At 32.0% G+C, this 16,495-nt stretch overlaps 1 protein-coding gene across 1 annotated transcript in view; it reads left to right on the top strand.

Moving 5' to 3' along the window:
- The window catches only part of LOC114349478 (trafficking protein particle complex subunit 11), a 77,846-nt gene extending 61,656 nt beyond the window's left edge, over positions 1 to 16,190 (top strand). The window contains exons 12-15 of the mRNA XM_050642720.1: positions 4,121 to 4,278; positions 7,446 to 7,659; positions 9,286 to 9,483; positions 16,068 to 16,190. Coding sequence (XP_050498677.1) covers positions 4,121 to 4,278; positions 7,446 to 7,659; positions 9,286 to 9,483; positions 16,068 to 16,136 — 639 coding nt within the window. The 3' untranslated portion in view covers positions 16,137 to 16,190. The remainder of the gene's footprint in view (positions 1 to 4,120; positions 4,279 to 7,445; positions 7,660 to 9,285; positions 9,484 to 16,067) is intronic.
- Positions 16,191 to 16,495: the final 305 nt, after the last annotated feature.

Raw genomic sequence — 16,495 nt, 5'->3', positions numbered from 1 at the left:
ATGTAAGAATAATTATTACATGTAATTGCGCTGGCCAATTTTTTGTGTGACACGGTGACAGGAAAATACAGCGTGTTTTATATGTTCGTTCATGGGTATTCTTTCATTTTTCCTACTGTAAATACTGACTACAATAATAATATCTATATCATGGGACGTTCACTTAATGTATGGAATAATGACCCTTCATCATTTTATATATTTCCAACTAATTCACATTCACTTTACGAGTATTAGCCAATGATTTTGCTTATTTATTTATTATATATATATATATATATATATATATATATATATATATATATATATATATATATATATGTATATATATATATATATATATAGTAATGTTTGAATAACGGCAATTCGGTCAGTTGAAAGAAAACTCTATTTGTTTTAAGTCTCAATATTTCGTCACTATTTGGTGACTTCTTCAGGAGAAAACTGCAAATTTATTAATATTAGACATGGACAAACTTAAATATTTCGATACTTACAACTATAAGAGTAAAATTTTTTTTAAATTTCTTTAACATTATTTTGAAAATTGATTTAGAAAATGACAGATTTTATTTTGACTTATTGGGGAGTTATGGTAACTGCAATATATTTTATATTAATAGAATGTTATCTGATATATACAATTTTTAGTGAATAGGTCAAAGTAAAAAAGGAAATTATACATTTACGAAATTTTAAGGTGGAAAGGTAATAGTAGAAAACTAAGAAAGGACCTAGAGTAAGTTAAATTGATTTATAAAATGTAATTGATGGTACTTCATGAGTTAGTGTAAGACTGGTATTTAGAAATTTAAATAAAATTGAGGTAGATTAACTATTAGAAGATAAATTGGGTAATTTGTTTATTTAAATGTTATGTATTAGTTAGAATATTACAGTAGATATTACTCAAATGGTTAGTGTCAGTCTTATAATTAATTGATTCTGGAGTTTTGTTAATATGTACCATCTCAAGGAAAAGTCGCTTTTTATAATTATCAACTTGTTCCAATATTTTTACATTATTAAAATCAAATTTATGTCCTGTATTTATGTGGTGATCTACTAAGGCACAACAGTTTTTTCTTATATTGCAGTCACTTTTATGTTGAGTGACACGTTGCTTAAGCCATTGTTTACTTTGACCAATATAACAACCTTGACATCCAATGCAATTTATTTTGTAAATTATGTTGCTCTTCAATGTGTTTGGAGTATTAGCTTTAGTTTTTGAGAACAAACTTGAATTTAGAAGTGGATTATACTTAACTAATTTGATGTTGGGAAAAGTTTTTAAAAGTGGGACAATTTTGTCTGTTAAATTTTGGACATAGGGTATTTTTTTGTAAATAACTGGTTGTGGATTATTTATCAAAGGTCTATTAGAGGAGTTGGTGTTATAAATAAGTTTTTTTAAAATGTGTTTTGGGTAGCCATTGTTTAAAAACATTTCAAAAAGTTTATTAAGATTGACATTTAAGAAACTTCGATCACAAATTGTCGTTACTCGATTTTTCATGGATATAATTGTGTTAAATTTTTGATTTCTAGGATGATTCGAATAATAATTTATAAATCTGCCGGATGCAGTATCTTTTTGATACCAATCTAATATGATTTTGTTATTATTTGTTCTTATGACTTTGGTATCTAAAAAAGGTATACTATTTTGATTTTCATATTCGACAGTGAATTGAATATTTTGATTAAGTGAATTAAATATTGTTGCCACTGTCTGGATGTGGTTAAAGGGTACACTGCATATTATATCATCAACATATTTATAAATAAATGCTAGTGAAAACGGCAATTTTGAGATTCCAATATCAATTAAATGGTCTAGAATAATTGATGATAATAATAATAATAATGAGATGGTACATATTAACAAAACTCCAGAATCAATTAATTATAAGACTGACACTAACCATTTGAGTAATATCTACTGTAATATTCTAACTAATACATAACATTTAAATAAACAAATTACCCAATTTATCTTCTAATAGTTAATCTACTTCAATTTTATTTAAATTTCTAAATACCAGTCTTACACTAACTCATGAAGTACCATCAATTACATTTTATAAATCAATTTAACTTACTCTAGGTCCTTTCTTAGTTTTCTACTATTACCTTTCCACCTTAAAATTTCGTAAATGTATAATTTCCTTTTTTACTTTGACCTATTCACTAAAAATTGTATATATCAGATAACATTCTATTAATATAAAATATATTGCAGTTACCATAACTCCCCAATAAGTCAAAATAAAATCTGTCATTTTCTAAATCAATTTTCAAAATAATGTTAAAGAAATTTAAAAAAAATTTTACTCTTATAGTTGTAAGTATCGAAATAATTAAGTTTGTCCATGTCTAATATTAATAAATTTGAAGTTTTCTCCTGAAGAAGTCACCAAATAGTGACGAAATATTGAGACTTAAAACAAATAGAGTTTTCTTTCAACTGACCGAATTGCCGTTATTCAAACATTACTATTTAACACAGTACGGTCGATAATATTTGTACAAATATATATATATATATATATATATATATATATATATATATATATATATATATATATAGATTAAACTATTGCAACATCACGCGCTGCCTCGGTCATGGTCGATCGAGTATATTATTTACTTTGGTTATTGAGTTTGAATAAAAACATCTTTTTATACAGAGTGTTATTATAATACTACAACACGGTGTATTTAAACCGACTTTATAAACAAGTAATTGTAATATTCCAAATTTTCAAACACCGTTTGTATCTAGTTCTTCACCTAAAATAGCGTTTACCTGTCTTCGAAGTATCGTTTTCAAAATCCCGTGTCTGATTGGTTTAGATTTCCGAGAACTCTGAATTGTCTCACTCCCACTACATTGACTCGAATTTCCTAATTGGGAATACAAGGAATAAGTTTCACTGTTGACAGTCTTTCATTACAAGATGTAGACATTTCTACAAGTCTAGTATTGATAGATGCAAAAACTCACAATGATTGGCACAATTCTTAGTGCATGAAACTTTTATTAAGTTCCACATCTGCAGGATACTTAGAGATGGATAGCTGCAAGATTTAATCTAGCTGAACTATTTTTCTGTGGTCCTTCGAGCCGGATAACTGTAAAGTTTCGTCTAGCACGGGCATGGGCAAAGTACTACCCGACTCCGACGGCCAAGTGAGGTCTTTCCGGCTAGCTAATCCGGTCCGCGACACGTTTCCTTCCACCGCAAAGGAAGCTCTAACATGGGTCATAGTCACCGACAAAATTCAATTTTGCAGCGATCTAAAATCATTCGAATAGAAGAGAAGGCAACAAGAAGAATATAAGAGGAAACAAAACAATGGCACCATGTATTTACATCAGTTACTCCGGACATTAGACGGGTGAACATACCAACATGGCGTCGTATCACGTTATGCTGCGACAGTGGAGGTATGCATACCGATGTTTTGGATAAATAAATAATTAACAAAAATATCCCACCAACAAAATTGTGTTATTATTTTTTCACTGTGTAGTATAACAAAAACAATTCATTACTGTAAAAATGGACTTTCCGACCACCCTATAGCAAGAGACAAATTAAAATTGAAACGCTAAGGGGAGGATTACGTCCAGGAGTGGACAGTCAAGTGCTGTTAAAAGAAATTATTCGTAAATAAAACTGTGTCAGATTTGGGAAAAACATACTGACAAAATCTGCAAAAACAAAGTTCTTAAAAAGAAAAAGGCTCTTACTCTTCTGCCTTTCTGAAAAGGCTCTGTTCTTCCTCATCTTAGTAATATTTTCTTCCCAGCATCTCCCTCTGACAAGAAAAGAAAAGGTCATAACACGAAGATTAACGGTAAGACTACAAGTACACGCTTAACTCATGGTTATCTTATGTCATTCGAAGATCTGATCCATGGCTCCACTACAACGACGTTTCTCTCCCTGTGAAACATATCTTTACAGAATGTCGACATTACCAAAACATTTGAACCACTTAAGCCTTCACTCACGCCAAAACACTAGACGTATTTTAGCAGGAGCTTCTGAAATTATATCTAATAAAAATCTAAATAAAAAAAACTAAAAATATGCCATTTTTATTTCAGAATCACCTTGTTAGTCCTGAGGAGGCTACCTATACCAGTCAAATAAAGGGTAGTGTTTTTAACAATGCAGAAATTGGTGGAGAGCTTCACTTAGCAACCTGCAATAAAGTTTCCGAGCAGTCAATAAATGTTGGTCAATACCATGTTAAATGGAAGAGGTAAATAATCAAAACAATTTATGTATATTAGAGACGAGGGCGGTCTGACATAGGGGGTACTTAGACTAGAAAAGAAAACCGAAAAATTTTTAAAAGTGGTTATTTATTTCTCAACAATCTCCTTTTATCTCGATACACTTCACTGAAAGATGCTCCAACTTCTTTAACCTGGTTAAAAAATACGTTTGCTGACGGTGATGATCTCCTCATTCGACTCAAACTACGAGATAGATGGGGCTGCAATTCGTAGCCTAACTCGACTAATTTGGCCGTGGTAACGGCGGAAGTGTGTGCCGGTGTGTTGTCATGGTGAAAGAGCACTTTTTTCTCGCCAAATGATGCTGTTTTTTTCTGAAATTCGACGTCGAATTGGCCCAATAATTTGGCATAGTAGAACCCTGTGACCGTTTTGCTTGTCTCTCCAGATAGTGAATCCCAGAAAACGGTGGCACCACCATTCCGACCAATAGGACCGACCTCGCCTTCTTCGGAGCACGTTCACCATTGTCAGCTGTTTCTTTTTCTCTGGTGTCTACCAATGGATCCAAGTTTTTTCTTAACCCGGGAGCAGTCGCGCTCTCTTCTGTCACGTGAGCAGTCGCGCGATTAGATTAAATCTAGCAATACGAATTTAAAACAAATTTCTATTTTATAATATTTTTATTTACTGATTATGTTCAAAATATATATTTCTAACAATTTTAACGCAAATTGGTTCTCACAAAAGCCATAAATTCGCATTTACTCCAACCTTCCTCGAGGCACTTACGAGTGGAAAGTTATGTTGCAAAATTTTCCATCAAGTTATCACGGAAAAGGATGAAATGTTAGATTTTTTCTAACGGCGCGACTGCTTGCGGGTTAAACAGCATCAAACACTTTTCTGAAGCGGTCTCACGGTTGCGCTGTTTTCCGGGGCGAGCAAACGCGGCACCAATCGCGCGGACAACTTCCTCACGATATGACCCACACGGTCTTTTCAGATGCCTACTGTCTCAGCTATTTCGCGCACAATCAATTGGTGGTCAAGCGCTTTTTGATTTCGCTGCATAATTTCACTTCCAAAACCAAGAATCGAATAACTGATCGTTAGTACTCTTTTTAATTTTTCTAAAATTCGCGAACACGCCCACTTTAAGAGGATGGGTACGTATTTTCGGCTGCAATGCTATTCAAATGGGGATTCATTTTTTTCGAATCCTGAGAAAACTAATAAGTATTTTTGAAAAATTTAAACGCAGAATGAAAGATTACGTTATTAGTGAGGGCCGAAAGTCCCTGAGAACTTCTATAATGTTTATTTTAATAAGTTACAGAAGTGAAAAACTAAGAGAAAATTTAGTGTGATTTTTAATTTGAAATATCTCATTCAAAATCAACTTTTTATTTATTCTAAGGGACTTTCGGCCCTCGGTAATAATTTAGTCTTTCATTCTGCGTTTAAATTTTTTAAAAGTATTTATTAGTTTTCTCAGGATTCGAAAAAAATTGACACCATGTCCGTGGTAATATTATGCAAATCTATCTTTGTCTTACAACGCACTCAGTCGAACAGAATATTGTTAGCATATTGTCAGTCAGACAGTGGCAATCAGTGACAATTTTAAATATTTGACATGGCACGGGAATATTTTGAGTTGTTGATTAAATAATATTGATATAATATAGTGTATTTGATAAATAATTGATTTAAGACGTGAACTTAATAAAAAGTTATTTATTGTGTATTATTTGTGGAAGATCCAAGCAGAGAATATATCAGGATAATATCTGTGGCTTGGTTCTAAAAGGGCCAATGTCAAATTTTTGTTTTTTTGTAAAGCTTTCTTTTGAATTTAATATTGACCAAACAAAATGCAAAAAATTTACACTGGCCCTTTTAGCATTAAGCCACATTATGTGACTTGGTGTTAAAATGGTCAATTTCAATTTTTTGCATTTTGTTTGGTCAATATTAAATTCAAAAGAAAGCTGAACAAAAAAACAAAAATTTGACATTGGCCCTTTTAGAACCAAGCCACAGATATATTCTGTGATCCAAGTATTTTTTTGTTGAAGATGTTCAAAATTGTAAGCGTTCCATAGTAACAATATATTATTAAAAAACACTTTAACACTTTTCCTCTTTTCTAGATTGAGTATTAGTTTTTGTTGTACATATAAATTATTACAATCACTGAATACATACATAGTTAGTAAAAAAATTATCACTAGTAATTGCACAAGAGCTCTAAAATTATTGAATTTTTCCCTAGTGACACTTTGACAGTTTTAATTTCACGAGCTGAAGGCGAGTGAAATTATGTCAAAGTGCCACGAGGGCAAAAATTCTATATTAATTTTAGAGATCGAGTGCAATTTGTTGCGATTATTTCATGAATAAAACTGTTCAACACCAAAATTGTATTGTAATTTATGTATGTAAGTACAAATTAGTACAATTAAACACACAGTTGTTATAAATATTAATTTGACGTTTGAAAGTCATGACTTTTATAATTTTTAAAACATTAATTATGATTAATGTCACTGAATGTATTTTTTCTTAGCAACGAAGGGCATCTGACGTAATATACTTGACGACGGGAAATTATCAAAAATTATCGATTTAATTTAGATTTATGTAGCTTTCTATTGGTCAGAATCTCCTATGAATGAAATAATCACATTTATTAACTGAATTAATAATTTGCAATTATACAAATAACAGTTTTCCAAAACATTCAAAAGCCATCTCTTTAAGTTAATGATGACATTTCAAGTAGAATGACATTCTAGTAATGTTTACATATCCATACCAGTGTGAATTTTACTACACGCAATTTGCCGTGTAACGACAGAAAAAGTAGGGATAGCCGTAAAATATTTGCGAATTATGTACCCATGGCCTTAACTAAACTATTAGTCCAATTTGGCTGAACATTTGACATTTAGCTATCTACGAGAATGTACAACACGATAATACATTTTTCTTGCGATAGTGACGTGACCAATCGGCCAGGCTACTACAGTGATACTTAAAATCGCTTAAATCTTAACAATTGGATCCGTATAATAAATTGGTTAAATTCTTCCCACAAAATCTGTGTCAAATAAGCCCCTTTCTTTTTGGGGTATTTGATAATCCATAACCAATAGCCAATAGTTGAATTTGTTCCATATTTCAGGGTTGGAGGTGAAAGTACGACAACCACATTGGCTGTAACAGGTCTTCCTTGTAAATGGATTCCGGTAGGTTTAAAAATGGTCACACCAGCACACGGTTTCGTGAGGACTTCTATGATGCTGGAATATCATCTGGAGAACAGATCCCAACAACTACTTCAACTGGAGTTGTCCATGGATGCAAGCGAGGCCTTCATGTTCTCCGGTTATAAGCAGGTAAAAAGCAATTCGTTATTTTTATGTAGTTGTCTATTTTAAGGCAGGAATACAGACTGTAGTGAGCGGGTCACTTGCGACCTTTACTTAATTTGTAAGGAACAGCCAACAGGCTATTGATTATGTACCTACTCTAGAAAGTTATTACAACGTTAAAGGTGATTTATTATTTCATATAATCAATAGATCCCCAAATATGAAAAAACCGCAGAGTGCTAGGGAGTGAATTAGTCCTTATGCACTAGGGTGCAATTACAGAGACCTTTTTCAATACAATCTACAGAGAACTTGTTCAAAATTAAATTTCCTATCGAAATGTTGCCTTCTAAAGTCAAAAATGATTTTTTTTACAAAAATATATTGAAAACAACGTAGCAAAAAAACACCCATGTTTTTGTTTTTTGTCCCATAACTTTTTTCTACACGGATATACACATAGGCATTACTTCACAGAAAAAACTTCTATCCTCCCTTTTCAAATTGACATTTGGTAGAAGGCTTTGGGATTTATAATATCCGAGATACCATTTTGTAAAGTTCGCCACTCACACCATTTTTGGGTAAATTTTCCCTATTTTTTGTTCTATAACTTTTTTTCTACGCAGTTTTAGGTATATGCAATAGTACATTTAATAAAAAGAGACATCAGTTACTATTAAAATGGTATACTATAGAAGATTCTAGGACTAATTTTATGCAAGGTATGATTCTTCAAAGTTTTCTACCTCTAACGATTTTTGCTAACTTTTACGACTATTTTTTAAATTTCTTTAGAAGTTTTAAGTGCGTTCCTTGTATATTTAGGTATATAAATTGCTAAATAAGAAAGAAAGCTTATTTTTTGTTTTTTAAAATGTCTACTGTAAAGGATTGTAGTTTAAACTGTAACCAAGATATAATTCATGAAAGTGTGATGCTTGCTATTTTTTGTGTCCCGGCAATTTATATACCTATTTATAAAAGGAAAGAAGTTTAACTAGAAATTCGTTGAATCTACTACAATTAACTATTTTCAAGGTAATTTTTCTTTCCGTTGAATGTATCATTGCATATACCTAAAACTGCTTAGAAAAAAGTTGTAGAATAATGTTAAATAGGGAAAATAGCACAAAAATGGTGTGAGTGGTGAACTTTGGAAAGTCATATCTCGGGTGCTATGAATAATAAAGACTTCTACCAAACGTCATTTTGAAAAGGAAGGATAAAAGTTTTTTCTGTGAAGCAATGCCGATACCCGTATCCCCGTGGGAAAAAGTTATGGGGCAAAAACCAAAATCACGTTCTTTTTTTTGCTTTCGTTTTTGAATATGTATATTTTTGTCAGAGAAAATTATTTTTGACTTTAGAAAGTGACAGTTCGATAGGAAATTTAATTGTGAACTACTTTTATGTAGATGTACATGTACGAAAAGTGCATAGAATTCATCCTAATGCACCCCTGTAAATGATGGCACTCCTCGGTTTTTTCATATTGGGGGGTCCATTAAACACATGAAATAATAAAACCCCTTTAACTTTGTAGTTCCTTATAGCCTAAAATCAATAGTCTACAAACGAACAAATCAAAAGACAATTACCAAATATGCTCTCACTGGTTTCGTCAATCTACATTCTGCTTTTTTCTAGTTTTCAGTAACTTTGTTACCCATTTCAACGAGAGTTCTCCAATACAACCTTTGTCCTATGATAGCTGGAAGTGTTGCCCTACCAAAATTGAGTCTGAAAATTTCTTCAGAAGCCACTGAAAATGAAGCGACAATTATTCAACAAGAAGAGTTAAATTTTTTGATAAGTCGGTCGTTGCCGACACATGTTTATGTGATGGTAAGTTAATTCGTTATGATCTGACCTTATTGGAAGTATTTCTTTTAGTACGTCTATAAGTAATAAATTCCACTCTCCAAATGCTTTCCAATATCACTTCGAACAAAACTGAATTCCCCTACTGACTTAAGCCAGTAGTCCACTATTTTAACAAATTTTCGACGACAACATCGTAACAAACTGAACCAATACGTTTTATTCAAGTGTACCACAGCATATTCCACAATATTTTTTGCTGATAAAAGAACAAGAATCTGGCAAAAGTTGCGTAATGTAAAAGAAAGACTAATATAGCAGACCACCAAAACTATTCTAAGGTTCTCTAGAACACATACAGAACAGCAGTATGGATAAGGCCAAAGCGGTGAAAAATTCTGACAATAATTAAGATAAAAATTCCAAAATCGTTCTCATCTAAAAAAATCAATAACATTTTCCAGCAGGGTTGCCGAACAGAGAATCAATGACTTACATCACAGCCGTTAAGAGACATTTTTCACCCGATAGAGTTATTATATTTATTGTCTGTTATTATATATTTAAAAATCCAACTTTTCCCGACTTCTCGATGAAAACAACCACATAATGATCAACGAAGGAAGATGAAAGAAGATTTATACTAATTGGAACAGCGATATCAAAAATACCCTAACTAATTTAAGAAATCGAACTAACCCCTTGACTGAAAATTTATGCTGAAAATTTGGTGATACCAACCATCGTATTGTCCTCCAAATATACCAACACTTTATCAGACCTATTGTTCAGTATCCTCTGGGAGGGTTGACCGGGAGGGGATATGACATGTCGACAGTAGTTCTCATGGTGGCATAATTTGTAAGCCGTCCCTCACGGGCGATAAACTCAATTCTTTTTTCACTATATTTTCTTATTATCATCATTTGGTTCTACAACTCTATGTGAGTCTTGGCCGCGTTTACTATTTCCCTCCATTGTTGTCGGTCCTGAGCAGCTATTTCCCATTGCCCATATAGAAATATTTCCCATATTTTCTTACCTTAGTAATAAAATCCACCTTTTTTTTTCAACCAGAACCAGAACAATGGTTCACAAAAGTTTCTAAATTTGCTTGCTGAATATCACTAAAAATTTATATTTCATAGAAACTTAAGAACGAATTATGGTGGTATTATCTAAAAAATACTATACTAAGCAGAAAAATCAGCAGAGGAAGCAAAATTTCACGTTTATAGGAATCAGAAAGACTTGAAATTTGGCAAATCCTGACTGTGCAACATTTGTTTACAAAGTGATATTAACAATATGACAGTTGTGACGTCACACTTCGGCTGTCAGCCTTAAAATCTCGTCGTATTTTGCTATATTTAAACTATATTTATCTAAAAAATGAATAACCATTTTCTGTGTGGAGTATGAAGGGAACCATTCTCGTTGGAACTTTACCGCGCTGAGCAGATGGGACGTGAATTGTAAATTGTAGAATTCCCTCATCTTCCTTAGTCTCAGTATCCGTATGGCTTGCAAATTGTAGAAGCCTCGGAGGTGTAACCAGAGAAGGTTCCCATTGTTTTCATTCTGGTGGGATGTGGAATAGCATTAGGTTGTTTTATGTGCCATTAGAGTGAAAACTTAGTCTTTTTATATTTATGTATTATATCAGACATTGGCTACCATATAGATAGAGTACTTATAGCAAATTTCTACTAAAGTATTGATACATTAGCACAAAATTAATACATAGTAAAATTTTTAATAATCTATTGTTTTCGTAAATCACACATAAAGCATATACATAAGATCATCCCACGCGACGTCATAGTGTACCACGTGATCTATAATCATAGTTAACGCTCCCAGCTGATATAGCGAGACTCTGCTAATTACACACCAAATAAACATAAAATGATAATGACAACTGAGCGGATAATCGTGAGGAGAATTATGGGTAAATGTCATGACTATGACAGATTCTGTCGGCACTAAACCACCAAGTAATTTCGACACCCTACAATCAATCCCCCTAGAATATCACAGACAATATCCAGCATAAAGAGGCTGATCAAAGTGCTGTACACCATACCCGATACAACGTCTACTCTTAACCGCAGAGGTTAACTTCTTACGCTTTGTACATATGAGGGCGATTCGTCAGCGGTTATGTCGCCTTTTACCTGTTTTACCTGATCACACCCTAATACCGCCTTTGAAGTTACCAAGTAAAACAGGTAAACCGCGCCGTCGATATTGGTAAACCGCCCTCGTGTGGACGAGCTGTTACAAGTTTAGAATTTTATAAACGCACCGTGGCATATGACTTTACCTTATAGTTAGCCTATATTCCTGTTCATGAAAATACGCTGAAATTTTCATGAACCTCAAACAAAAAAAACTTCCCCGTGAACGATTATAGACTAAGAGCCGCTATAGGTGAAATTTCTTAATAATTTTAGGCACGACGGGACCCTATAGCTTAAATAGTAGAACCTAAAAGAAAACGTTTGAGCACTGTGCCGTCACTTTTCAGTGGCACATGCGTCTACAGTGGCGCATCAAACTTTCCACTTATGGACGGGATACATAAATTAAAAAATACCCTCCCTCATTACCAGAATTTAATTTTTTTCATTGTTTTAAGTTCTGTGTAATTAAGACATAAGATTCATCGTAATTTTAACCCACCACCCCCTTCTCCCTGCCCCCACCATCAAAAACTTTATTTTTCGATTTTATTTTTTTTTTTGGTGGGATGCAATCAATTTTAAAATTTCCAAAAATCCACACGCATAGTTAAGGCCTTTATAAGACACGTCTATTTTTTATAGACCTGTAGGTTGAGTGTACATAACCTCATAAAATTTTTTTGGAAAAAAATATATAACTTCTTTTTGGGGATAGCTGCAGATCTAGTTTTTTCTTAGTCTTGTGTATTTTATCAAACACTATATTTCTAATTTTTTTCAATTTTTTCTGTAACGCTGGTCACCTTCAAAAATCCAAAAAAAAATTTTTTAAGGGGGTTTTGGGGGGTTTGAACGTGTTTTTCTGATTTTTAAATATTCTAAAGGACTCAGTTACTTCAAGTTACATACATATAAACTATAAAAACAAAATTGATTTGATATATTATGAAGTCTATAAAATAGGGAAAATCCCCAAAACCCCCAAAAAACAGTTTTTTGGATTTTTGAAGGTGGGGAGCCTTACGGAAAAATCTGAAAAAAATCAAAAATATAGTGTTTGATAAAACACACAAGATTAAGAAAAAATTAGACCTGCAGCTATTCCTTAAAAAAAGTTATACGCTTTTTTGAAAAAAAAATGTCTTTTAATTTTACCTTTTATAATTACCTATGGGTCTATAAAAAATAGGCATGTTTTATAAAAGCCTCAGCTATGCGTGTGAATTTTTTAAAATTTTAAAATTGATTGCATCCCACCAAAAAAAAAATAAAAACGAAAAATAAAGTTTTTGATGGAGGGGGCAGGGGGAAGGGGGTGGTGGCTTAAAATTACGCTGAATCCTATGTGTTAATCACATAGAACTTATAAAAATAAAAAAAATTTAATTCTGTTAGTAAGGGAGGGTAACTTTTAATTTATTTTTCCCGTCCATAAGTGGAAAGTTTGATGCGCCACTGTCGACGCATGTGCCACTGAAAAGTGACGGCACAGTGTTCAAACGTTTTCTTTTAGGTTCTACTAATATTTAAGTTATGGGGTCTCATCATTCCTAAAATGATTAAGAAATTTCACCTATAGCGGCTATAAATAACAAACGTTTGTTATAAAAAAAGATAGCAAATACAAAATAAGTGATTGATGTGATCATCCATGGGTATTCTTTCATTTTTCCGACTGTAAGAACTTTCCAATATGACTTCCCTTTTGTCAAATCATTAGTTTGTTTTTCATGGTAAACAAAATCGATTAAAGTCTAAAAGAAAAAAAATGTGTAACGCTGTGTTCCTCGACTTCCTTAGAGTTTAAAAAAATCCTGACCTAGTAACTATCTACGGAAATACCACCTGACTCCAAGCAGGGGTTCCGCTAGGAAGTGTACTTGGGCCATTACTGTTCCCGATCTTAACGGCAGACATAGTATAAAAGATCACATGAACATCCTTCGCTGGTGATGTATTCACCAATACATATTCTTCCCTTCGCCATAACTTTTAGTACTTAGTGTCAACTGTCAATATAAGTAATTCTACGGGGTGATTGATTAGTGGGGTAAAGCTCAATAATCCGCTATAATAATAGATAGCAATAAAAGTTAATAACAAAAATTGTAGACAACTTTGAGATTCATATTACAAAATTAGTTAGAATGTTACAGGGTGTTGGATAACCTAGTGGCAGACCAAACTTATGTTTTTTTAATGGAACACCCTGTATTTTATATTCGAATTCTCCTTAACTGTCCCATCACAAAAATATAAAGGTTTGTTATGTTATACAGGGTATGTACAAAGTTATAACCAATTTTATATGAAAATCGTAACAAGTTCAACATTCTGTATAAATAAAAATAAGCACAACAGAAATGGTTTATTTGTGCCATATTTTTTGTTGATTGTTAAAATTATTAAGAATGGTTGATATTGCTAATTTTATTTGTATCGAATACAGGGTGAGTCAAAACGGAAGTATATTATTTTCTCAGTAATTTTAAATGGAACACCCTATATTTGATATCACTATTTAAAAGTACCATTATCGTACTTTAATTTGTATACAACATTCGCCATGACTAGATTTATTAGTTTTCGAGATATTTTTATTTTTGAATGGACCAGTAGCGTGGCCACCCAGATCACCAGAATTTAATAAAATCTACTGATTTTTTTGGGGTTACGTTAAGAATGACTGTTATAAAATGCCTCCAACAACAAGGGATGAGATGAAAAATAGACTACAAAGTATATAGAGTGATAATTTACAAATTAATGCTTCGTAGTGTAACTCATTCAATGACCATTTTTAGGCATGCATAAAAAATGTGTTACGAGGTCATTTTGAACACCTTATGTAATTAAATATTTTTCAATAATGTTGTATTTTATGTTCATGTTTTTTTTTGTAAAATTTGTTAGTGATAAATTATTTTTCGTTTTTTATTTGTTACATTCACATACAAAAGTAGTTTTTAACTTCAAGTATATTCAAATGGGAAATAAGCCACAATTTTACCTAAAAATGATTTTATTAACGTTTCGACGCCCAAGTCGGGTGTCGTTGTCAAAATACAAAATAATACTAAATAAATTGATTGATTTCATGTAATCGAATGAACTATCTTTTAGTAAAGTCGTCCCAGGAACGCAACTCATCAATATTGGCAATATCATTTTAAAGTCGTGTACTTTAAAATGTATAATACGTGTCTGAATTGCCGATATAAATGAGTCGGATTAAATAAATTATTAGAAGAATTTTTTACTAAGCAACAACATTTTTGTTTATTTAGTATTATTTTGTATTTTGACAACGACACCCGACTTGGGCGTCGAAACGTTAATAAAATCATTTTTAGGTAAAATTGTGGCTTATTTCCCATTTGAATATACTTGATTATAAAAATGCCACAAGAAAATAGCTTCAGAACAACATTAGTTTTTAATTGTTTTCCCAAAATGTTGCATTTGGTGTTTGTGTTTTTTTTTTTGTAAAATTTATAACTAATAAATTATTTGTCTTTCTTTATCTGTTACATTTACATACAAAAGTAGTTTTTAATTGTTTAAAAAATGTTGTATGTTGTGGTTGTGCTTTTTTTTGTAAAATTTATTACTGATAAATTATTTTTCTTTCTTTATTTGCTACATTCTTACATTGATATCAGTTTGAATTTATTGGATTGGTAATCAGTAATCGTAAATTGTCAGTTTTAGACAATTCAGTCATGGCTTACTTAAAATTTGGAAAGATTTAGACCCCTAATTAATAATTTGCTCTGAAAACTGAAAATATCTCGAAAACTAATAACTTTAGACATAAGGAATGTTATATAAAAATTAAAGTACGGTAATGGTACTTCTCGATGGTGATATAAAATATAGGGTGTTCCATTTAAAACTACCGAGTAAATAATGTACTTGCGTTTTGACTCACCCTGTATTCGGTATAAATAAAATTAGCCATATTAATCATATCTAAAAATTTTGACAATCAGAACAATCAGTAAAAAATATGGCACCAATAAAACATTTCTGTTGTGCTTATATTGATTTAAATAGGATGTTGAACTTTTTACGATTTTCATATAAAATTGGTTATAACTTTGTACATACCCTGTATAACATAACAGACCTTTATATTTTTGTGATGGGACAGTTAAGGAGATTTCGAATATAAAATAAAATACAGGGTGTTCTATTAAAAAAACATAAGTTTGATCTGCCACTAGGTTATCGAACACCCTGTAACATTCTAACTAATGTTGTAATGTGAAGCTCAAAGTTGTCTACAATTTTTGTTATTAATTTTTATGGCTATCTATTACTATAGCGGAGCTATTGAGCTTTACCCCAAATAATCAATCAACCTGTATAAACAATCGCAAGGTAAATTTGTTTACAGATATAAAAATTTTTTCTTTACAGCCTCAGTTGAAGGGAAGTGCGGAAATTTCAAACATGCTGTCGACGGAAAACGTTGCTGTTGTAGGATAAATTGTTTTATATTGTACTAAAGATAATTAAGTATATTATATTGTTATAGCGAAACTTTTTTATTTTCTTTTTAACCAGATTTGCCCCCCATTTCCTTGGGCTATCCGTGTAACAAATAAACTTTGATAGGTAAAAAGAACCTATTTTGGGTTATGTAAACATAAACCCAGGAAGATGTTCTGTGTTTGAATTTAAGTTAAATGAAGAAATTCAAGTTTAAAGACGTCCACAATACTACCGGCTCTCAGGGAATTTGAAGGACAGAACGGTGAGCGTTGGGATGTGGGTCAACATATCTAGACTTCTTTAAGTGCCGTTTCCCAATCGAAGGTTGGATATCATCATCAATACCTTAACTG

The sequence above is a fragment of the Diabrotica virgifera genome, chromosome 2, assembly GCF_917563875.1.
Source record: "Diabrotica virgifera virgifera chromosome 2, PGI_DIABVI_V3a".
NCBI lineage: Eukaryota > Metazoa > Arthropoda > Insecta > Coleoptera > Chrysomelidae > Diabrotica > Diabrotica virgifera.
The sequence above is the reverse complement of the archived record's forward strand: the minus strand, read 5'-3'. Positions and strand labels throughout refer to the sequence as shown.